General features: G+C 37.9%; 1 protein-coding gene and 1 long non-coding RNA gene across 4 annotated transcripts in view; one reads left to right on the forward strand and one right to left on the reverse strand.

Annotated features, from left to right (window-relative positions):
• The window catches only part of SPOCK1 (SPARC (osteonectin), cwcv and kazal like domains proteoglycan 1), a 288,261-nt gene that overhangs the window by 248,131 nt on the left and 14,521 nt on the right, over positions 1-25,609 (forward strand). For both annotated transcript variants that reach the window (XM_080555024.1, XM_080555025.1), the window contains one exon: positions 21,577-21,693. In XM_080555024.1, coding sequence (XP_080411150.1) covers positions 21,577-21,693 — 117 coding nt within the window. The remainder of the gene's footprint in view (positions 1-21,576; positions 21,694-25,609) is intronic.
• On the reverse strand, positions 1,087-21,649 carry LOC308177554. Of its 2 annotated transcripts, XR_013939251.1 has the most exons (4): positions 21,510-21,649; positions 20,603-20,769; positions 16,667-18,714; positions 1,087-15,048 (listed from the first exon to the last, which is right to left on the reverse strand). It is a non-coding gene; the product is annotated as an uncharacterized lncRNA (long non-coding RNA). The 2 variants fall into 2 exon arrangements; XR_013939252.1 differs by lacking the exon at positions 1,087-15,048 and having other exon boundaries at positions 16,268-18,714.

The following is a 25,609-nucleotide window of genomic DNA, read 5'->3' on the forward strand; positions in this document are numbered from 1 at the left end:
TTTCAAGTGAACAAATCAGGCAGATATTGCAGTGATAGCACTGTATTTTCCTGTCTCTAGAAGATATTAACTTCAGCAGTATAGCCACAAAAACATTTCACAAGTAGCCTTATGATATTGGTGTAATACCTAGTGTTCAACAGTTTTGAAAAACAGCTTGGTAGAGTAGGGTGGAGTTCAAGGCAACTATTTGCTCTCTGAAAAATGCTAGTGCTCTGGATGTTGTCCTTCTATATTCTCCTCAGAAGTATATTGAAACATATTTTCCAGAAATGGCTCACTAGGGGTTTGGATGTCTCCTAGGTACACAGATAAGAAGGAAAAGATGAATATCAGTGTAGTCAAATTCCAAACAAGAGATCAAGATGCTTCTCCTCAAAGGACTTTCTAACCACTTATTCTGCTAGCTTTCTGTGAATGCCTTGAGAATATAGTGTAGCTTTGGGTTTATCTGTGCACAGAATCATTCCTGAAGAAGGAGATGTGTTTTTTCTTGCCCATAAATAACTTCACATGTAAACAAGCACGTACTAATGCTCTACAAGAATCCTGAAAAGGCACAGTAAGGTAAAAACAGATTTGTAGAAAAGATTTCTAAAAGCCCAGTAACAAATGGCGTACTTAAGGAACTGACAGATAGCTGCCAGAAGAAGAATAAATGGGAACAAAAGATAACAGTGACTAGAAGCTTCCTCCAAGATTTGGTGTGTATATGAAAAATTGACAATATGAAAAAGGGCAAAGTAGGCTTTCAGATTTCAGTATTAAATACCTGTGAATGTTCTCATTTCCGTGAAAGAAAGAAGTTTCCAGAGTTATCACTTTGGAAGTGAAAAATGTTGTAATTGCATTATATTAACAAGTCAGAAAGTTCTGCGCTTTTTGTTAGCTACTGAAACTTTGGAAGTCTAAATAAAAGAGGAAATAGATGACTTCTTTAGATGACTCTCTCAAGAACTGTTGAAGTTATACATAAAGATGTAGTTGATTATCTTGTTTGGAAGATCAATGAAAAAATGCAATGATTTGCAGCAGTGTTACAAAAATAGCATGGCACGGCCATGAAACAGGAGGAAAGTCTGTGCCTCAGTGTCCTTTCTATTCCCTCTCTGTAAGCCCTCAGCATCCTACTCTGTCCTCTCTCCACTTTTTGTATGCTGCTGTCCCAGCCATAGAGCCACCTAGTCTCCTAGCAGACATTCTGTCTTCCCATATAGAATCTGACCACCGCAACTTCAATTAATAACCCATGAACAACTTGTGCCCTTTCCCCCTCAGTTTCCTAACCTTTAAACTTATTTATATAATCTTCATTCTATGTTATTCCCCATCCCAATCATAAATATTCTGAGGAAAAGATCGTGTAGTAAATATTATTCACTTTATCATAAATATCCACATGTACACAAGCAATGGATGCTCTGCAGTATGAGCTAATGTTCTTTCAGAATGAAGGCATTGCCATTAAGTAAGAATTCTTTGCAAGGCTTCATCTTAAAATCTGGTGTAATTTTATCTGACTTTTATCTGATTTTAATTTAAGAATTTGCTTGCATGTGTAAAGTCATTTCAATTAGTTTCTTCCCATTATCTCTACAGCCCTGTGAGCAATTGCTGCTGTCTGTAAAAGAGTATGTGTTAATATTTTGCTAGACAAGATTGTAACAGATGACTTTTTACTCTGATTTTCACAGACTGATAAATGTGACAAAGAGTAACGTTTCCAAAAAGTCCAGTCTATTTGAACTTGCAAGCCCATGTGACAAGTAAACCAGGTTCTTGATTTATAATATTCCATGTGGAACATACTGTGATTAGACCCCTAATGATGAAATATTGCCATTAATACACAAAGGAAAAATAGAAATTTTATTTTAAATTGGAGGAAAGAGAAGAGCTGCACACATCATGACATTTGATACAAGGCTTATTTTCAGCTAATCTAATTTGTTTCAATGCACAGCAAATAATAAAAAAAAAATTGGCACATATAACATTTTGATTTGAACCAGTGACCTTCCGTCCAAGAAAACCTGTGTGTTTTCCATTAAGAAGTTTGTATACTGGATGGAAGAAACTGGATTACTATGCCACCAGTCAGCAATCTGGGCATGTAGATCCCTTCGGCTTATAATCGTTATTAAACTGGTTCACTGCACTCTGCATAAAGTGTTAAGTCTCTTGGTAGGGAAGCACATAGACCTGTGTTTATTCTGAGGAACTTGTGAACTACTGTAATTCATTTCTTATTTATAGTTTAACTATCTCTAAATTGATGTAGCTTTTTATAAGGAAATGAACAGCCAATATTTTTTAACAAACCCGTGCAATTTAATGCTTATAGAATTTATCTGCCTGTGGATCAGCAGCATAACACAATTTTAATTACACCTACCACACTTCACTGAATTCTCTCATTCATAGCAAAGTCTTATCAGAGTAAAGGTCCATGAGATGTATTGAACTCTGCTGAGCTCAAAGTCACATAGTTTGCATTCTCATCATTAAAAAAAAGCACATCATTTGCACTTCTGTTTCAGAGAGAAGTGATAATTATTATTATATACAGAATTGATGGCAAATACAAACTGCTAAGTGTCTGTGTGGTTAAGAAATCAAGTGCAAAACTTACTAAAAACAAATTATTAGCAAAAAAGGAAGGAAGTGTTGAAGCAGGTCAGCAACACTGCATTCAAACAATTGTTGTCAGTTGTTCGTTATGTATTATAATCCATGGCTAAATTGGTTTTTCTAAATTCTTTGCAGCGCAAATATAGTTCTCTTTAGTAGGGCTTTGTATCAGACCGCTCATACTTTACTGCAGTGTTTTCTGAATATGCAAATAGGAATTCATTGCAGTTGCCTTTAGTGCATCTGAGTGTCAAGTAAATGAGTGAAAGGAGGCCGCATCCAATGGCAAAGACCTGAAAGCACTTCTGCACATGCTGTCCCAGTGTCTTAGTAAATGTAGAAGTGCCATTTTTTTGCAGCAGTCACAGAGGGGGGGAAAGACTTCAACATTTATACTTGAAGGGCTTCCAAACAATTTTTCCCAATTTCAAAATGAACAACCCCATAGAGAGGAATTAGCTTTATCAAGCAGTATTATTCTTTATTGTGTTGTGAAATATTAGAGGCATTTTTTAACAAAGGCAATATAACCTGTTTGTCCAACTTCCTTTCATACCTGTTGAGCCTGTAAGCCAACTTCAACAGACGAGCAGAGGTCGTGATTCCTCTGTGTTTTGTGATAAAATTGGTGAAAATTGAAAAGAAAGACTCAAGAAGGGCTCAATACTTCCCTAATGTGCTTGGCCTGATACCAGTCACACAGGCAGCAGAAAGTCCCCACAGCTGTTTCTTAGTTTTGTGGGAAGGGAAATGTGGGGGAATTTGGGGATGGCTTTGGCATCTATGGCATTAGGGAGTTGTATAGGCTTAAGCCATAAAAATGGAGGAAACAAATCTGAAGCAAAGCAGGCTTTTATAATTCTATTGCTTAGAGCACCATTTATTTTCTTATTTTCCTATATAACTATTGACTGATGGTAGTAGTTTGACTTTCCCTTAGAAAAGTAGAAATACATGGACAAAATAGGAATGAAGAACTAATTGAAGGGAGTTCTTAGGAAGACTTTTGATTTGAAGTGCATCTGCAAGTGACTGGAGAAAGACAATCTGAGACAGATCTTAATCGATGTGCTGCTGTCCACCATCCTGCACTCCTTGGCATGTCTTGTACCGTCCCCAAAGTTTGACAGCAGAAGTTTCACGGAAGCTTTTCTTAGTACAGATGGACTGTGCACAGATGGCTGAAATGCATCCTGTACAGCCTCTCAGTTTAAAAGAAAAAATAACAATATTAGATTTGTTTTTACTCCTCCATCACCCATTCCAATTATTGTTTCTTCTTTCTGTCACCACGCCAATTTGTTACATTCATTTTTCTACCCTTGCAAAATACATTTTATGCATCTGGAAAGGGTTATAAAGTTCTCTGTTTTAAGATATCTTTCTTTTAACGATGTACTTGCTTAAGATAATAAGGGAACCAGATATTTGCTATGTCTGTTTCACATAAGCAGAATAAAAAGATGTTTTCTGCAAGCTACAAAAAGCAAAGAGAACAAAGAGCAGTGGCAATGCTGATGAATGCTGATGTGATGATATGGGTCAGCAGTATGGGCAGTCTTGTAGTCAGTACCTCAGTGCCTAATTGTCATGCATTTGTCTGTTTTTGTGTAGGCATCGTGTTAAAGATTAGTTTTAAGGAGGATGGTTACATGACTTTGCAGGTGTTTGCAGGGAGTTTCTGACAGGTTTGACAAGAAACGATGAAGATACTCATTTCAAAATTTAGCAACTGGGTAATAAAAACTGTCATCATTAACAAAGAGAAGTCAATGAATGTTTACTAGAGGTATGATTAGAAGTAAAATAGAGAGAAAGGCGTAAAGGGTCCTGGAACAAAGACTCATAGCTTGTTTTATGCAGTGGGGAATGGGAGACTGGTGGAAGGATGCCAGCAGCAGAGGATGGCATTGTCAGCGTGAGGAGCTGGGTGAAGGATGGCATGGTCAGTGTGAGGAGCTGAGCTACATTATCTTTGCAAAATTGTGATAGTAACAGTGCTGTGGGATGGGACCCGAGGCATTAGAGAGGGAGTTCAGTGAGTTCTGAGATGATGGGATAGTTGCTTGGGTTTGTGGTAGAAATGTAGCAAGTAATGAGAAAATATTTCCCATTTTGAAAGAGAGAAGTCATGGTGATTCCTATACTAAAGAGATTAAATTCAACAGTCTTACAGATTTATTCTGATGACAGGGACAATGACATAATTGGGAACATCTGTAGCATTTGCACAGGCAACACTAGTTAACAAAAGAATTATTTTTTTAAACGAGCAAAATGTACCAAACTCTTTCAAAGTGAACTGATGGTGAGAGCAAGGGGAGAGAAAAGAGGGTGTCATTTTCATTTTCTAAACAAGTGGAATAACGTTCTTCTGAATTCAACACAGCAGCTATTGAATTTTTTATTCTGAGATATCATAAAAGATGTGGATATAAAGTAGAGTTCCCACAAAAGGAACTAGGTAGAAAGCAGGCTCATTGGGATGTGGATAAGTGAATTTCCTCTTACAAAAATGTGATTGGCAGATTGATATGCCGAAAAATTCAGCTTTGAGTTGAAAAACTGAAATTGAAAAATCCGTGAATCCTCAGCTACAACTAGACTGCAGATCTCAATTCACCTCTACGAGTTTTTTCTCTCATAAGAGCTCAGGAATGACTTTGTTATCTTCCTCGGCCTATTGACATTTACATTTATTTTCTAGAATAACAATTTAATTACTTTCAAGGACTCCAAGTTACTGTATACATATTTCACCATACCTTACACATGATGTAACGTGTGGAAAATTTATATATATCCTTCTTCCTTTTTCTTCTTCTAAATAGCACGCATAGAGGGTACTAGAAGGGGGAAATGATCATTTCTCGTTTGGAGCAGGTCAGGTCAGGAGCCGAGCAACCAATCTGTAAGCCATGAGACGCTGCCAGCTGTAAGGTTCCCCTCCGTGACCCCACCAGACATTCTCTGTTCCCTGGTCTTATTGTGCCCTGATGTTGGCTCATATAACATGTCTTACACGTCTGCAGTAAATACAAAGAAAAAAAAAAAAAAGCCTAGTGTTTTTATTGGGACTTTGCTCGCTGGCTTGCAAAGGTTGACACAGGCTACCCCAGAACTGAACTTACTCCCGACTAAGTGCTTAACTGCAGTAAGTTATGTTCCTTCCACACTCACGGCTGTCTCCTGCTGACTGATGACAAGTAACCTGCACCTCTGCAGCATCTTTAAGAAATTCTTTAGACTAATGCTTTGTGCCGCTAGCTTGTGACTATTCTCTGTAAATGTACCAGTGCCCAAGTTTGTATCGCCGGGGTTTCCAGTTCAGCATACCGCTGATGAAGGAAAATATATAGATTTGTTTTCATGAAATAAGGATGCTGGGGACTTTGAAATTACTTCTGAGATGATGTTAAACAGTAAAAAGGCCTTGTAGGTTGAGTTAACATTTTCACTTTATAATTTTGACAGTGCAATATAGTGCAATTGAATTCATCAGGTTTTCCTGCTTTTCTGTTACAGAGATTTTGAGGGTCTCAGTTAAATCATCTTATTTGCAGACTGATTACTGGGAGCGAATGTATTGCTCAAGGTTTAAATTATCTTGCTGAGAACAGACTTTAATTTTTTTATTTTTTTTTTTACCTTTTGTGTGGAGTGCTGTGGAAATGTTGTATCCTGTTCAATTACATGTTTTCAAAATGTTATATGTTTTCATCTGTGTTTTATGAAGCATATCAAGTATCCCTCACTTTTCATACTTTATAAATCTTCAGAAATAATTTCTTTTTTTTTTTTTTTTTTTTTGTTCTATGTCAGATAATTTCTTCAGGAATACAAAGAAAAGACTGAGGATTTATTTTTCAAAAAGAAAACCTGAGTATGAACTCTCTCATGCATGAGCTGTTATTTTGTGTATAGCATTTCATATGGTGGGGCCTCATCAGGTTAGTTTGAGGTGCCAAGTTCTCAGTTATGCAAAGGTGGGATTTAGAAATTCAGCAAAATGTTGAAGTGCTGGGGGGGGGGAACGAGTCCGGAGGGAGAGTACAAGCTGCTTTATTTCTAATTCAGCCCAGTGATGTTTCAGTGCCACTTTGTAGGCATTTAAATGGTCTTCTGCAGGAGCTCCCATGTGCAGAGCTCCCTGCAAGGCTTCTGGGTTGTGGTTCTGGAGCACAGGAGGACAATTTCCTGGCCACCAGCCCCAGCTCCTCAGCCTTCAGGGGCAAGTGAGATTTCAAAACTATTTGTGCACCAAGTTGCCTCTGCCCTGGAGAGCATCTCTGCTCAGCGTGTGCAGGTACTGAGAGATGGGAAAGTGAGCATCTGTCACTAGGGCTTGGACTCCTCTCCAGGAGTCATCAAACTGAAACTTGGATGATTTAACATCTGACTTATGGACACCAAAGGACTTGCCTCGCTGAAGGTCACATTCTATCAGTCCAGTCATGATAGATATGAGAGCAGAACACAGCTCAGGAAACATCTTTTTCATTTTTATGAGATACCCTAGGATCCCACCGTGCTTGTCCTGAGTTTGAATTTTTTCATTCTAATTGTTTCTCCATAGGCTATAGTGGTTTCCTTAGGGAGCTCATGACAGAAGCACAGCTTTAATCATTGGTAATTTTTTTCTAAATCCATCCAATAGTGTGATCTGTTATCACCCTAGAGCTGCTGTCTCCACTCTTTTCTTCCATCCCCTCTATCTTGCTGCTTTTTTTCCCCATTGCTTTACACATAATACCTCATATGAGAGTCCATCAAGTCTGAAGCACTTAAGTGATATAACTCATTTAATTGATACAAAGTTAGAATGGATAGAAAATTGTATTGACTCACCGTGATTGAACATAATTACAGTATGAGAATCAGGCATCTTTAATTAATTGATTGCAATGTAAATTCATTTACAACTTTTCTATACCACTACTCACATTGTAAATATGCTTGCCAACTCCCATTTATAGTGGTTCAATTAGTTGACTGGATTAAGTACTTTTTTCTTACTGAGTAAGTGTTACATCTTTATTTACATACTGAAAGATAAAGGCGTTAAGTTAAAACTTTATCCTTTGGTCAGGATATCAGAGAGCTGTGGAGGTAAAAACCATCACTCATAAATGCAGAAGCATTCAGCGCTGATACTTACATCTTCAAGTATGTTATCTTGTCATTCACACCACTAAAAAATGAGGTAATTCATAGAAAGTAATATTTTAAATATTCCAAGATACCTACTTACTTTCCAATTTAGGGAATGTTTATGGAATATATAGATAAATGTGTAGTGCAGGGAATTGGTTCTTTTCTCTGTCTTGTTTAGTAGACAGTTAAAAGGACCTATATCTACACCATGCGTGGTGTGGATATGTAGATATGAAGAAATACAGGGTGTATTCAGCCTGGAGAGCTGCAAATGCTGCTTTCTTTGGCACTGGGTGAAAAAAGAGAAAAAAAAAAAAAGGAAAGAGAAAGAAGAGAAGGTATTTGATCCATGTGTGATACCACTTAGGTAAATGGTTTATTAAACCATTAATTATCATGCTCTGCTGTCTGCTGGTTACATACTCAGTTTTGGTTGAACTTTCGTGTTTTCTCTGAAGAACCAATTATATTTGGATACCAATCAAAATTACATTTTCTGTAACAGGACAGGTTTTTTTTTTTTATCTATTGTTCTACAAGCTGTTGTTTTTCAATGAAACCAACAGCAGCAAAGGTCAGGATTTATGTAATAACATTAGCTGTGAGAACAAAGGAGTTAGAATACGAGCTGGAAGCCAGCCATTAACCATGGCAAGCTCTATTCTTTCTTCTTGCAAAGTATTGCTTGGTCATAAAAGAATATTAACATCCATTGTATATACCCGTTCTCTACACACTTTTGGAAATGTGTAATGTTGCTCTTAATAATGACATTCCATTATTTTCTATCTCACAGTTGTCAGTAAATCATTTGTTAAATGAATCAGGCCTTGTGAACTTGGACTGGCAAGATTGATTTCTGTGTGACATTTCCTTAGGAAATGAATTAAATATAAGAAAGACAAATGTGTGCACGGTGGCAAATTGTACTTCCACAGAGAGGGTATTTATGATGAATAGAAGGAAGATAGAGTACACATGCTTCAAAGAACACATTCTTGTAATGATGCACAGTACTAATATGATCTGAAGTAAAGATGGTAAGATCAGAAGCTTTCAGTGCAGAATGATTACCATTTCCTTTGAAACCATTATTTACTGTAAATTCCTGAGATACTTTCAGAAATACTTTGAATTCTTTTATTGTAATTTACATAAATCCTTTTTCTTTTTTTTTCCTTTGTATCTCCTCAGTATCCATCAAAATAATTGGGCTTTCAGCAGTGCTTTTTACAGACAGGTGGATATGAATCCAAGGGTGATTTTTTTCTCTTTGCTGTCTGCCTTTACAACAGCTGAAGGAGGCTCCTCTTGCATTATTGCTTTTATATGGGAGTATCTCTGTGATTATGCCTGATACAAAGAATGAGTGAATATGTGTGTTGTTCACCTGTTATTGCATAGACAGCTAAATCCAATCTCAATTATCCTTTCTTTCATATTTGTTTCTTGATCAAATTCACACAGCGATGGCTTCTGATTTGTGAATCCTTTCGTTGTCAGTGAGGATTTCAGGAAAAAGAAAAGAAAAATATTCTCCAGTGGCTTTTTTATGATTTTTTGAACATTATAAGTGAATTTCTCTTGTGTTTATTTTTTGGAGCCATGGAAAATGGACAAAACATTGTTAAAACCTAATATCTGCAAGAATATTTGAGAACTTTACATTTTGAAAAAAGTGCAAATTAGTATTTCTCACACTGAAGGACTTCTAATGTAGAAGCGGGATGGAGAACTGTTACAAGAGCATTGTCTTGACTGCAGTAGCTTAGTTTGAAAATGCTGGGTTTACTTCCAAATCCAATTTGCAGCCAATTAACCATAGAAAATACTAAGCAGCTGAAATCTACACTCTTCTAGTTTATGTGTGTACAAATGTTGACTAGTTCATTTGACCTACATATAATATAATTCTTTCTATGCATTTCACCTTCGCCATGGAATAAAAGAAATGCCGTGTTTTGTAGAACAATCCTGATGAGATAGTAATCCAACTATCAAACTCTATGAAGTACCAGCACATCATTCATGTCTGCTTTCTTCCATGTCATTTAGCTTAAGGCAAATGCTTTCACTTACAAATAATGTTGACATTTAAATAATTGTCTGAACCATTTGAGTATATCAGCAATTTTTTTTCTCAGCTCTTCAGTTGGTTTATGTTGTGTTTGTCCATGCAGATCAGCATTTCTGCTAAAACAAAATCCTTAACACAGGGCTGCCTGGCAGTAGGTAATTATTGGCCTGATGGAATGGACTGTGGTTCACAGCACTGAGACAGAAGAGACACCCTAAAACCTTCTTCACAAGTCTAGAGCATATGACCCCAATTTCCACTTCTGCCCTGCCTCCTCACAGAAATGAGCCAGTTTCCTTCATCACCAACGAGTCAACATCCTCTCCACACAGTCCATCGAAATGTTTTGCTATCGCACCTATTTGTTGTTTTTTTTGGTTTGGTTTGGTTTTTTTCGTATTTGTATATGAAAAGCATATTTGTGCAGATCTTTTTCATCCTCATTATTGGCCATCATCTCTTGACTAAAAAACATAAATGAAATGACTTTTACCTCCCCAGATAAAAAGCATCTCTTGGTGCCCAAGGCATTTGTAAATACAGACTGAAAACAAGGACTTGGTAGCACCAGCAGCGCAGCACTACCTCCATTAGCTGGAAGGAAATGATAAATGAAGAAAGATGAGGAAAGTAATCTCTATCATTTAGTTCAGGACATAACCTTTGTGTTTTACTTCAGAAGCTTTCAGAAACAAAATGGATAGTTTGGCACCACGGTTAAAATGTTTATTCCACGAGTTATTCTGCAAACCATTTTGTTCAGTTAATGCCCATTGCAAATGCTGTGTACCTGCTGAAGTGATTCTTTTCCAGATGAAGGATTAGCATTAGAACCAAGGGAAACATTAAAGCTTCCTCAAATCAAATTACTCAGACAAGTCCTAATTGGCTTAATAGGTAAATTTATCCAGCTTCACATGTAGGTTGTACCATTTAGTATTACTCATACATGGTTTTACTCATTTGGGTTTGCTCATCCAAATTTAACATCAATACTTTAAGCCATTCCACAGATTAATTTTAAACAACTGTTGATTATCAAACTTACTGAATCCTTTTGGGTTAAAATTTATCAACTAAACTGTGCTCCTCAATCAGCCACACAAAAATCAAGCCGCCCAATTCTTCTGTCAGCTTCCCTGTGACCACATTGGCTAGCAGAGGAATGAAAGTTCATTTTCACTATATTCAGGATAGAATTATACTAAACTAGTACACAGATTTATGGATACCAGCCATAATCAGTCATAATACATCAAGTAGGAAATTATTTTTAATCTTTTGAGTGTTTTAAGTCTGTGAAACAAGACATACACAAAGCATCTCACAGGTTATTAGCTTACAATAAAACAATGGGACTTTGTTCTTTAATGTGACCGCTGCTTTTTCTGAAAATGACAGGGATAGCAAATATTATACTGCTGTCTGTAAATCTGCAGGTATTTTAATGTCCTGCTGTTAATGTGCATGAACCTGCAGCAAAAGTACAATCCAGCTCTGTCACGAAGTAAAATAAACATTAAAATGACAAGAGTGTGAAAAGATATCCTTGCATCTTTAAGGTGCATCACAAGAACAATGAAATCTTAAATGCATGAGACTACGTTTGAAGGGAGACTGAATTCAAAAAGTCTTAGAGCCTGCTGCACCTGCAAAAGTCAGATTCAACTTTCAATTGCATCCAAACAAATTGAGCATCTTGGTAAAGCAGAATCAGGCCCATAGCCTAATTTTGATATCACAGTCCAAATGTACTCAAATACTGATAAATGAAATAATCTAGGCAAAATATTGGTTTAACTAAAGGACGAGTTCCTGTAGATATCTCTGCACACTGTAAGAGAAGCCTGTCAGAAGCATGGGCTCTGTTTCCCTGTAGCGTTCCCAATTAAAAAGCTGCCGTTGTAAAGATGCTGATGCTTGCATAATGTAAAATTTTATCTGGAACTCCAAATCCTCACTTCTACAGGATGCCTGCCTGGACCTTTTACAAAATTTGTTAATTGCAAACACTTTGAGAGCATTGATCCATGGCTGCTCTAATTAAATAATTATTCTGAAGAGCACCTATGAGGGCTGACAGACGATGGGTTTGAAAGCACTGCACTAGATCTACATTTAAATGAGTGCTGCTGGCCCCCTCCCAGAACGTTGTTCTTTCCTCAGCCGTTCCTTCAGGTACAGTTCCAGCCCTTTAATTTTCTGCAGAGTGACTAAAGTTTAAATTAGATTCAGATTGTTTTCGGTTTGGCTTAAGACATCAGCAAGTAAGTATCTAGGCTTGAGGAAAGGGGTCTACTTCCCAGCCAGGCTTTTCTTCTTTTCTATGCTTTTTTTTTTTTTTTTTTTTTTCTCTCTCACAGACTTGTCTGTGCTTAGGGGAGATGATAATAATTGCTTCTACAAAGGCTTACAACTACCCTACAATACGCTCTGTCAGCCTGGCTGCTTTCAAAGCTTTCTCAGCCACAGTTCCAATTCTGTCATATTATTTTTAAATAAATTCCTCTCACACAAACCATTTTTATCTTTTTCAGAATTGCTCGGCTTACGGTTTTCATAATGCCACAGGATGGTTTTGATCTCACTCACCTCCTTTTCTTTGGTTGTTAAATATTTTAATAGTGCAAATATTTAAAAAAAAATCAGGATATTTTCAATAAATCATATCCTTGAATACACAAAACTCAATCCTCTGTCTAAAAGACTTTAACATACACAAATGCATATGAAGAGCTGAGGAAAAAAAAATGACTTTTTTTTAAAAAATTCTTCAAAATATGTGTTCATAGGAGATTTTTGCAACTACATTCCATACTTTTGAAGTTATTGATTCCCCCAGCACCTAACTGGCCAGGCGCTCATTAGTATGTTCACCTCATACTTTTCCTTATACTGTTAAAAGAAATAACGTGGCTATAGGAGGTACATGTCATGGTAGGTAAACAACAGACAGTAGGGTTTTTGAGCCTTTTTCTATCTACAGTCTTCCCTGACGTTCAGCTCAGCTTAGCTGTCCTCTTTTTCAACCCAGAGTTTGCTTTGTGCTTTTGCAGCACCCCAGCTCTTCAGCTGAGGAGCAGGGACCGTAGTGGCTGAAGCATCAGTTCAGCCAGATGCACCAAGGTTTGTTAAAAACTGAGCCTCACGAAGTTTTGGAAGGGAAGAGGTTCTCCATCATTTCCCACACAGCTAAGGTCCTATTATTTGGGAAGTTTTCCTGTTGCTCACACCACTGGAGGCAGTTTCCAACCCAGAAACCAATCCCCTGTTTGCAGTGCACCTCCTTCACCTTCAAAGTCATTTTCAGTGAGAATTACGTTTCTGAATGACTTTGTTACGGTGATGTATTTGAGCATGGATGAACCAACCCAGGCAAATATTTGCTAATGTATCGATAGCAGTTCACTCCTGGGAAGCTAATGGTACTTCACCAGTGTAAAACTGGTTCCAATAAAAACCCATCCAGATCTAAAATCCATTCAAATTTGATTTTCAAAATTTCTTGTATTTCCTTAAGTAAAATTACTCCTTCAGTTGGTTGTTTCATATTGCCCTGAACACTGTGTAACTGCTGTGTATTTCATGGCTAAATGTATACATTTCTTGACTTTGCAAGGTGCAGTAGTGCAGAGATAGTTCTGATTTCCTTCCAGGGGATCTTTGCAATCCACTGGGGAGCTGTGTTGTCTCGTTTGCACTTTCTTACTGAATTTCAATCAGTTTTCCCAACCATTTGCTGGAAGAATTCCCATAGGACATCTTCAAATGGTCCTAGCCCCATGCTGTCCAGCAGCTCCTCATTTTCTCTTCTCGGGTTGTCTGCGTTTTCTCATTTGAGAATAATTCATCACATGACAACATTTTGCATTGGTGATATCAGATGTGGTAACATTCGGTATGGAACATAGAAAATAAATACAAGGATATACACAGTATAAAATAAAAATAAACTGATGTGCAAAAAAGCTAATGAGGAGGAAAAATAGTTTCTCCTGGCATATGCTGACTCAGAAGTATCTGTCTCCATCCTGCTTAAGCGTGGACAAATTGGATTTATCTTTCACTTTGCAAAGGTCCCTGAGGAAGCCAGTAAAGATAGTGGGCTCCAGTAAAACTGAAGTGAACCTCCTCTGTTGCTTCTGTTTTCTTTATGAAAAAACAGTGTAAGGCTTCTTAAGTGCCTAGCAAAGATGAACTTCCCAGGGTTTTCACAATTAATGCAAGCACGAAAGGAACTAGCATTAAGTACTATGAAAGCAGATGTACGCTTTGCCTACAGCTTTAGAGAGCGACCTTTGTAGCTCTCAATCTTTGTTTATGCAGTTCTCGCTGAGCTTTGTGTTTTAAATGTACCGTTTTAAGGAAGGTTCAGATCAAAGCCTATTTCGTCTTCACAATAACTCAGCTGCTCCTGTAATCATCTCAAAGTCTGAACTGCAGGATCTTGGCATCTGCTGCTGTATTTATAAGATGAGGCAAAACAAGTGACAGAAGGATCAGAGGTGGTTATCAGCACAGGTGTCATCCCTGCGGAAGAATAGCCACCGGATGCCAAAAACGCAGTGCAAGAAATGTATCCACATAGAACTTTGTCATGAAACAGTGATCATAGGAGGAATTTTAAATAAAATACCTTCACTTTTGAACCATTAAGGCATATTTGGTATGCAGTATCTTTCCTTATAGCACTACTAAATAATCTATTCCCATCTACTTTATAAATATTAGTGGCATAATACTTCATTTTTTATTGTTCTAAGAAGTTGCCTGAGGGCTCAGTGAAATGAGCAAATTAGAACATTGCCTCTTTTAATGAAGAACAGTGAAATATTTGTACAGGTAATTATTTCCACAATTGCATCACCAAAATATCTCAGACAAAACACTTGGAGTCATCTAGAAGTCACATACACACGGGTATGTTTATATGCATGTGTGTGTACTTGCATTTGGAGTGGACAGTTAGCACAACACTGAATTTATCTTGATATTTACTTTCAAATGAGCTCTTGCAGCAGCAGTTTTTTGGGCACACTACGTATTTTGCATGACTGTGAGCAGATCCACTCTCTGATGCATAAAAGCTGATAGATTCTTTTCTTTCTTTAGTTTTAAAGCCTGTTGTGAAAATCCACACACATTTAGAAGCAATTACAGCAGGGTGAAATAAGTTGTTGACTTACCTAGAAGACAGAAAATGTAGAGATGTTTATCAGAGACAGCATGATTAAAATTGTCACATTTTCTTTTTATACAAAGAATGATAATATAAAAATTATACAAAAGATGACCATTATCTTCTGTGAATTTCTGCACTATAATACATTTATATCAAGCTTTATTAAATAGTGTTATTACAATGTTTAAAATATATGCATTTTACCATATTACTTTGGACCTGATTGTCATTTTAGATAGTCTTCAAAAATGCAAAAGCATTTTTTTTCTTCTGAATTATCGAAACTATGTCTCTCCTAATTCTAACTGGAGGAATATAACATCAATACCGGACAATGTTATGCTGGTTTGTGTTGTATTTCACAATACATATTTTAATCAAAACTAAATGGACTTGTCCTCCAGGCTTATAGGACAAATGACTGAACTCCTTGTTACAACTAATATGTCTTACAAATACAGCTCCAGTTTTTCTGCTTGTGAGCCAAACAGCAATTGAGGCTAGTTTCCACGGTATTTTATGGAAATATTTATTTCCACTAGGCTAGTAGGCCACGACTGCTCTCATCTACTCCCTCTTGCTGCTCAGGGTACACCGTGTCTGAAATTTCAGACTTTGGGTTAAGATGAGCTCTCTTGAAGTATTTTCCATTTCTTGTGTACGTTATATGTCTGGTAACCTTACCAAAACACATTAGTTCTGCTCCATGTCAGGAAGTTTGCATCTTTTAAAGCAGGAGATTCAAAATTAGTGAGGTTTCTAAGTTGAATTCTGCAAGGTCAGTTTTCCTTTGTATGAAAAGGGCACTAACCTCAGTAGCTAAATATGCCTTTTTTAAAGCTTTTATTTTGTTTCTTTTTTAAATTTCTCTGCATTTGCAGGTGTTTTTTTTGTTGTTGTTGTTGGTTGTTTTTTTTCTTATTCAGTACAGATACAGTTGAAACTAGCCCAGCTCTCAGGGAACATTCACAGGCTGCACTTTGGCATCCAAGAATTAGGGAATTTGCTTCTTAGTCTTTACCCAAGAGACTATTTAATATTGTAAAACAATAATAACCAGTCTGTCCACATTTAATTGGTAAAAATATAGTACTGCTTCTATGAATGACGACAGTAATAGCAATAATGATAAGGTAACAGATACATGCTGGATAGATGACTGATAATAGAGAAGTCAAATGATATAAAACAGGTTACACACATTCCCTGAGTCTGGTCGTAAAGCTTGCTTATTGTGAAATACAGAGTCATGTAGCACTGCAGCTTTTTTCTGGACAACGTGGACTTCTTGCTTGTTGCACAGTACCAGAACAATATGGCAGCAAGCTAGACATTAAAGCAGTAATGTACTTCCTTTGCACTAAGTTTTGTTTAGAGTTACCTGCCATATGAATTATAAGGCTTGTTTTGTAAGTGGCTGGAGATTTTACAATATTGTTTTGCTAGACTGGAGTAAAAATGGGATGTGAGAGAACGTTCAATATTGGTTTAATCTTATGCTTCTACAAGTTCAGTTTTAATGTTGATTTGTGGCACTTCGCGCTTTTGAAAGTCCCTCCCTGAAAGAATAAAATTAAACGTTACATTGTTAATTTTCACCACCAATGTATATAGAGTAGTACCTGTAGAGCGGGAAAAGTCCGTAATGGAAGCGTGCCTATAAAAGCCCAAGCCTTTACAGCATGCTAGTGGCTTTCCATCAGGTTGCATTAATGTTTTCTGCTTGGTGAAAATAGGTATTTAGCAACAGTGCTAGTTCGTTAGGAATAAATAACTGCTGGACCAATTGCTTCACGCTTGGGAATAAATCTGCGCTTTCGGTGCTTGCTATTAAATCACTTATGCAGGGTGATTCGTAATGGCTGCAGATTCAGATCTGAGGAATTTGGTTGGTCAGAGAAGTGACAGATTCTTCTGCTGGTTGTAGTCCCACTGCTGCGTCAGGTACAGAGCACTGTTGTCTGTCGCATCTGGCAGTCCGGATGTTCGCCAACCTGCCTTGCTGTCCCCCTGTGGAACAGCAACAATACCGACCTGCCACATGAGGGAAAGTCAGGGGCTATGCAACTGATGTCGTCGAAGCACATCAGCAGTGAAGGATCCAGGAATTAGCATTAGATGGGGACCTGCTACCGACAGGCTGTAAGGCAGAACTGACAGAGATGTCAATAAAATAACGAAGATAAACTCTAGTGGTTTTTCCCATTTTAAAAGGTGTAGGAAATGAATTGAAGCCAACTTCTCTTATCTCAAAGAAAATGCATGCAGCAGTGAAAATGTGTATTTGCATATGTTTGCACTTCTGTCTTTCTCACAGCAGTAGGTTTTAAAACGGGTGTTGACAGTAGACTGGACAGACTTCAGTTTCTAGAGTGGGTTATGAAGAGTTGTTTCCCTTGGCGTTTCTCTTCATCCCAGATTTTTTAATAAGTGCTTCAAGTCATGCCAATATCCATCTTGTTTGCAACCTACGTATTCTCTCCTTATAGATCTTCAAATAGCAAGGGACCCATTATCACATCTCTTCCTCCTACAACCCTATTCTTCTCATCTGAGAAATGCTACTTGAAACTTCTATTAATAGTAAAAAAGTACATTTGCCCTGTATTTTTCACGAAGATGGTTCTTAAAAATGCTTTATAACTTAAACTGATGCAAACGTATATATGAGGAACTTAGATCTAGGGCTCTTCAGACCTCTGCTTCCTAATTGCTTGGTAACTAATGGGCTCTACCACCAGAAATAAACTATTATTAAGTGCTGGTTCCTAGATATTCAGCTGGAGGCTGGGCCTGACTTTGTCTGTGTCAAACTTGTGCCTTCTAAATGAAGTGTCTAAAATATTTTGTCCCAAAACGAACAAACTGGGGATGATTAGAGACTTCTGAAATTACTCAAATAAAATTAATAGAAAAGAATGCAGTTCCATTAGGTAGAAAGGCAGGAACTTTTCAATCATGCATGGTTACATTAAAATAAAATTTAATAAAAGAAATGGAAAATAATATTTCTACTTTAATGTGCAGGAGAAAGTAAGAAGGAGGACGTGAGATACTTGAATAGATATTTAACTGAATTTTGCATTAAATTTTTGCAGTCTTGTAAATAAATTTCTTATTCACCACATATTAACAGAAGTCAGTTCCTGTTTTACTCATGAAACAACACTCTTCTGAAGAAAGGCTGAGAGAAAGTCCTGAGAGAACTTCAAAAGAATATTCACCATTGAGTCATCCATAAGCGACATGCTCAAGTAATATCTGTTATGCAAAAAACAAACCCTCTCCAGCATACAGAAAAGTCCCGTACTTGACTGCCTGTCCAGTCATGCCTCAGAGCAAATTCCAAAGGAAATCTGCAGGGTTTTAGGTACTTTGCAAACTTGTCAGTGAAAACAAGAGAAAGCATCATCCAGGGTCCAGTTTTAAAGGTGAGTGAATGAAGCAGTCTTCGAGGAAGCTACAGCATAGAAGAGGCTGAAAGACTGTTCTTCCTCCATCAAAATCGAGAGAAATATGACGACTGAATGACAGGAGGATGCAGAGGTTCCATGCATTTGAGCAGCTACAGGATGTTACTGAGTTGTCATAGGGCATGAATTACAGCACTTGGGTAATGGCAGAGAACTGGTATAAACAGGACTGCACGTACATGGTAAAAGCTGGATCTCTACACAGCATTATAGACAAGAAAAAATAAAATGACTTAGTTGTGAATGGCATTTTACAGATCTTGATATGCTTGATAGGCTGGACTATACAGAGAAATTGTTTCGAGTCTGATTTACCATTAATTAATCTATTTCTTTCCTACTTGGCACTGTGCATTCAGTCCTGTTTCCAATTGCCATTTAAAAACAGGGATCCAAATTACCTCAGTCAGAGCAGTTTAAACCAAATGGCCACTTCGCCAGATTTATTTTGCAGACATTGGTTTTTCTGTCTGCCCGGTGCTGGGGGCCTGGGGAGGAGGCAAGGCTGGTGCTGTGCATCGGCAGGGTGGCGGTGCGATTTTTAGAGCTAATACAAGAGCCTTTTGACTTGCCACTTTCAGAGGTGTAAAGAGTTATCTTCATATTTGGAAGCACGCAAATCCAAATAAAGAAAATAGCCATGGAGGGAATTTTCTTTGATTTTTTTTTTTCCCTGTGATTTACTGACTTAATTTTGTGAAGCCCAGTATGCATCTACATAAGGCATGAGAGTGTCTGCAAAGCACAGGAATGGGTGTTCATAGTCCAGAGTTTCCTAGAGATGTCACGTGACACAGTAAATATTTAATAAATTTCAGGTTTACGTAAGAAAACTGTGTTACTCATTTCTTAGACAGCCGAATCCTCTTTTTTCACCCACCTGATATAATCCATAGCCAAAGCTTTGTTTATATGTGCAGTTTTGACTGGAGACACATTTGTGAGATATTCTGAGCATATGGATAACCTGTCACATATGAGGTATTGTCTAAGCAATGCTTACTTGTTATGCACTATATTTCCCTCTTTTCCTTTATAAAATTGACTTTCAAAGGACAAGACTGTTACTTGTCAGAAGGGAAGAAAAGATCCTGACTACTTTTAACTTTGAAATATGACATGATTATCAGTATGTTCTTTCTCAGAAAACACTTTTGAAGACAAGTGATTGAAAAGAAGACTATTGTGGCTTCTCATATTGCCATAGTACCCTAATGATATTTTGAATTATGCCTGATGGAAATCAGGTGTTGACAATTCAAGAAGGCATGCAGGAACAGCATTTCCCATCCCGTTCAGAAGTGTCTCCTTCACTTGTGTATAGATGCTAGACTTCTGTTGAAATCAGTGCAAGATAGAAATTTCCTTATCTTGATGGATCTAAATTCACAAACTCAGAAATCATTCATGCCTGTCTAGAGCTAGTTCATTCCTGAATATTTATTATCTCTAAATTTACCCACATCTCGCACCTTCAGGCAGCATCTCCTGATGGGGGCTTGTTACAGGCAGGATGGTGCAATTTGTTCTGCTATTGCTTGTGTCGTGATTTTTCTTGGATAAAAGATTTTGTTCGTAAGTAACGGCCAAGAAAACACAGCAATGTGAGATGTTCCTGACAGAAAAGATGGCATGATGACCTCAAAAATCCTATTACTTAATGACTTTTATCTTAACTTGCAGAGATAAAGTAGTATAAAAGGAGTAAAATATGTTAACAGATGGAAGAAAATAAAGTGATAAGCTTTTTCAGTAATGTAAGCCACATTGCAGTTAATACTGCATTGTCTTCCCTTTCTTGTATATGAATCATTGGTGTTTTGTTTTTTTTAAATCAGTCTGTAAGACCTAGTTTTTCCTTACCTGGACTCTGCCTCAGTGGGATAATGATCGTAGTATTTTTCTCTTTAATAAAAAAAAATCTATCAAACTTTTTCAGCATTACAGAAAAATAGGAAAACAACCTCTTTTTCTCACCCACTAAATATGCTAAACTACTTTCCACTTAGAAAAAGCTATAATGTCCCATTTTTAACTTCAGAGTTATTTCTGACCCCAAAAAAATGAGAACAAACCAATACTCACCACAGCAACGAGATGTAAGTGAGTTTCACGTGGGAAGACGAGCTGTGGGACTCGATTCTTCTTCAGGAAGGTGGAGGGAGAAATATTATAAGGTGCAACGAATTGGAGAGGACTTATTGTGGCTTGCCCTGTGAAGGAAATCTGCCTCTGTGGCATAAAATCTTGTTCTGCGTTCCAAGAAATGTCATTTGAAATGTAGAATGAGTGCACAGCAGGAATAATAGAATTGTCTGAGCATGTGAATTTTAAACACTAAATATTATACAGAAACAATAATATTTTTTCTGACAAACTGGTGACTAATGCAGCTTTTTTCCTTAAAAATATTTGCTTAGGCTGGACATTAATCTCTTGGCAGAAATTTCTGGAAAAAAAAATTCTCAGTAAAAATTTATAAGAAAAGAGCTGTTTTACCCAGATAACAAAATGGAACTGACAGCCTTCAGAGGTGGCAAAGTCTCATTTACAGTAGAGCTAGAGCAGCATGATGGCTTTCTTTTATACGTATATAAAGAAATATATGTATTTCCTATAACTGTGATAATGGCCTTATACTAAGCCAAATGTGGTTAAAAATTATTCCTAGGATCTTGTTCAAATAGTATGCCTAGGCAAGTGGTCCCTCCTCCCTATCTGGTTGACTGATATTTTTCTCTGAAATCCTGAAAGGTGAAAACATTTAAGTTAAATAGTCACGTAGTTCTAATTGAAAATCTGCAGATAGATCATGTGGCACTTTGTCCATCACAAACCATCTCAGCTACCAAGGACATACCCAAGTAAAACTTACAATTCATAATAGTTTCCATTTTCTTTTTAACTTGCATCCTTTTCCCTAACCTCCTCTTATTTCAGGGTCCTTAATGAGAAGGAGTTTGCAACCATCAATAAATAATGTTTTTCTTACAGAATATCTGGTGAAAGCTGCTTTGCTGGTACTCTTGACTCATTCTGGTGATTTGTTCTTCTTCTAGCTTGCACGGACAAAGAATTGAGGAGTCTCGCTTCACGACTAAAAGACTGGTTCGGTGCTCTTCACGAGGATGCAAACCGTGTCATCAAGCCGACAAGCTCGGAGACAGCACAAGGCAGTAAGAAAACACCTTTCCAGTTGAATGTTGAGCGTTGCAGGCAGCTTCCCAGCCTGGGAGAGCTCAGCACAGCTGTTAGTGCCACAATGTCATGTCAAGCAGGTGCCAGCAAGTAAGCAATTACACAGGGGAGCTGATCCTGCAAATAAATAGCTGCACCGTTTTCTAAAGGAGTTGCAGTCCTTCTGTGCTCTCTGTCTGGCCTAAACTACTCTAAAAATTGGCAGTCAGGGAGACCTTTACAAGTTAGCCAGGCAAGTAACTGAGTCCAAAGGCCACAAAGTTCACATCTATACTAGCAAATAAAGTCATTCAGGGACTTTTGTCAAGCCCTGAGGTCAGCGGAATGACATAGTTCATGTCTGTACAGTAATCTCCATGACCCTCCAAATCAGTGTGGCTGCACCCAAATCACTTCTTGGGGATGGACAGTGGCCTGTGCTTGCCCCCAAGTCTAGGCCAAGCATTTTCTGACCCAAAGTCATGAACCAAAAACACAGCATACAAGGAAACAGAAAATTAAGCTAACGTTGCAAAAGACTCACTTCAGATTTTACAATTTCTTGCTAATGCCTTTTATAAGAGGTGGAATAATGAAAACATCCACACTATAGCCCCAGAGCTGGAACAGTTAAGTGGTATGGAAAGCTGGAATCTGTTGTGTCCCAGGTATTTAATAATGCCATCTTTGCTTCCTTTGATACTTTTTTTCCCTTTTTTTAAAAAAGAAAGGAAGAAAGTGAACGGTTTAGAGGACATTTATTCTCTGTGGGTTAAGCTAACATGACTGATTTTGATGTCATTTACCCACCAGGGAGGGGAAAGATTGAGATAACAGCAGCAAAAGAGGTCATCTTCATCAGAGAGCAGATGCGAATTTATTTTCTGTAAGGACTCATTAATCCTTTTAAACAGCGTGTCCCAAACCACACGAGCCCTGGGTTGCAAAGTAGGATGCACAAGTTTCATCTAGGTGTGTGACTCACCTTCACTTCGCTGTCCTCATTCTCTGGGGAGAGCTGCTCAGAACTGGGGTCCACACACATTCATTATGTGGAGGAAGGCAGCTGCTCCCTTTTACTTATTTTTTGCCCCAATTTCCCTGTAACGTGAGGCTGGAGAGGCTGAACGTGCAGCCCATCCGTGGGATGGAGCTCACCCAGCACATCGGGATGGACATTTCCTGCTGGTCCATGTCCGCACTGCCACTCTTCTTTTCTGCTGCTTTCGAGGTTGTGTAGCAATAAATTGCCTCTTCCTAAAAAGACAGAATATACTCCAGGCTATAATGCTTAAAACTATAAGCAAACCTCATTAATGCCAAGTACTTCTATCTTAAAAGTATTTGATAAAACAAGCCACATTCTTTGTAAACTTTTTCATATGTTCCTTACTTACAAAGTTTTTACAGTAAAGTCAGTATCTTTAAAACCCTGTGTCCTACACATTTCTTAACCATTCTTATGTAAAGGAAGCTGAACCCTACCGCAAAAAGAAGCGTGCTGTGCAGCTAATCATGGCTTCAAAATGTGAATTCCCTTCAGCCCCCGTGACAGAAAGCACCAGAAATATAAAACTTTTTCTGGAGTCCCCCATGCCCAGAATCACGTGAAATCTTGTTTCATCAGATTCTCAAAAAGATGTTTTCATGCAGATACCTGTGAGCTGCTCATGAGGAGCTTACCGAAGGCCAAAGACTAAATTCATTCCTAAAGATGGTGGGATTTTTGCTGAAGCAATTTCAGTAAGAAAAGCATTCCTGGTAATTCTGCAGTGTTTGCTCTGATTCACAGAGGAGCTGTTATCTCTTTTTAGTTCAGTTTGATTCCTGGCAGCTTTTATATGAAAGGCTGCCTTGATGATCTTAAACACTTGATCTCAACAATGTTCATTTTTAGATTGTTGACTTAGTTTGGCACATTTTCTTATTTTCTGTGTGTCAGGAGAAAAAAAAAAGGAAAAAAAAAAAGGAAAGGAAAGAAAAGAAAAGAAACTTTGTGAGTTAAGATGTCCAAATCATTTCTAAATGCCACAAAACTTCAGCTTGTATTTCTTTTTAAGAAATTGCAACAGTATGCATGAATTGATCTGCATGTGCCAAATTCTGCAGCTCTGGTTCTCTCTGGTAGCACTGCAAGTACTGAATAAGGACAGCAGGATTTGGCTTCCTCTAACTTCAGCTTCAAACATTTGTAAGAATAAAAGGGGGCTCAAAATCCAAAACAAAGTTCACATACCCGAACTGAAAAAAGATAAATTTGTGTGAATCCTGGACACAAATGCAAACAGGACATACGCGGCTCTGGAAATACGCTCTGACGTACCCATTGCATTTTTTTGTTGCTCTGCATGTATTCTCCTCCTCACTAGGCTGATCACTTCATTAAGCTGAGCAAGCTTGGTTAAGCTTGTAGAGTCTTAAAAGGCATATACATCCTCAAAGTAATCCATTTTGGGTATGCCCCTGTGGCAGCAAAAGGAACAGATGGTGGGATGTGATGACTAAGATGCCTCGGACACATCAGCTGTCTAGAGAAGGTGTTCCAGCAGAGATTTCTCTATGCTACATTAAATTTTCAAGATGTTACTGTAAGTGTAAATAAGCTCTTTGAGTGTATTAAGTTCACCCCCAGGTGAAGAAAAAAGAGGTACATTTTTGTCTTCTTTTTTTTTGCTCTGCTGAAAGGGAAGGGATAAGGGCAAGTCATTGTGCTTCAAATCTCAAACCTTCATTCAACATGCTATCTGTGAGATCCCAACAAAGCACTACAGTCCAGGAACTCTGTCTTCCACAGTCTTTGTACAATTATAAAATCCTTAATAAATAATATTAGTAACTCAGGGACATGCTTTGAAACAAGAAATAATAAAACTAATTAAGTACTAAGATCAGATTCAAATCGCTCCTGAGCCTGTTGATAATTCATAACATCCCCGTGTTGTATCTAGATGGTCTCTTTAGTTGGAGTGGGAGTTGTTTTTCTTGTACCAGAGATCTATGCAATATAAAGGCGCTTTTCTGGGGAACATTTCTTTTCCTCCTTCCTTTATTTTAAGTGATGGGGGAAATTAGGTTAATTATTCCCCTGTTAATTTAATTGTAGTATACTTTAATAAAATAAATCTTGCTTATGTAAGTCAACTCTTGAAGAGAGTGAAAATAATCTCATGTGCCAGAAGGTGTGTTTATTTTTAATTATGATTTTCACTTATAGGTTTTTTCCTAACTTAATTCCATTTTAATTCAGAGAAGATGGAATGTTTTAGGCATTAAAGGGATATTTAGACTTTCACATGTAGGTCACCAGTTTGAATTCCTTCCAGATCTGTAGCGACTGAACGTTGTTAGGATGTCAAACAGCTGTCAGTGGAAATGAGAAATGTGATGGTCTCAAACCAGGTCGCTGCGACCAGGTGTCCAGATGAGAGCAACCACCACAATTGACACTAATTGGCATCTGTGTTGGCAGCATCTGCCCAGGAGCCAAGAGCAGGAGGGATATGAAGCCTGCACCCTTCTCTTGCCTCTCACCGTAGGTCCTGCAGGGCTGAGCTGACGCCCAGAAAGATGCAGGAAAGATCTCACTGAGGCTGCTGCTAAGCCAGGTCTGCTGTGCTGGAGTTCCAGCCTACTTACCAAGCACTACATTCATTACAGAATTACAGTATGTGGCTTACTTCATCCAACATATTGTGTCATATTTGTAAGCAAGTGTATCATAAGACTCCAAAACTGAGTTAATTCATTCAACATCATTTGGCCTCACCTAGTCTGATGGGAGCACAGTGACCTCCCAGTGAATCTAGGTAAGCCCTGAGAACCATTTTCCCTCAGCTGCCCTGGTTGCACACTAAGTCAGAGCCTGCACTGCACTCTCAGGCCGCACGCTGCTTTCATTCCTGTTGCTGGGTGCAG

This window comes from Anser brachyrhynchus, assembly GCF_964034855.1.
Source record: "Anser brachyrhynchus genome assembly, chromosome: 14".
Taxonomy (NCBI): domain Eukaryota; kingdom Metazoa; phylum Chordata; class Aves; order Anseriformes; family Anatidae; genus Anser; species Anser brachyrhynchus.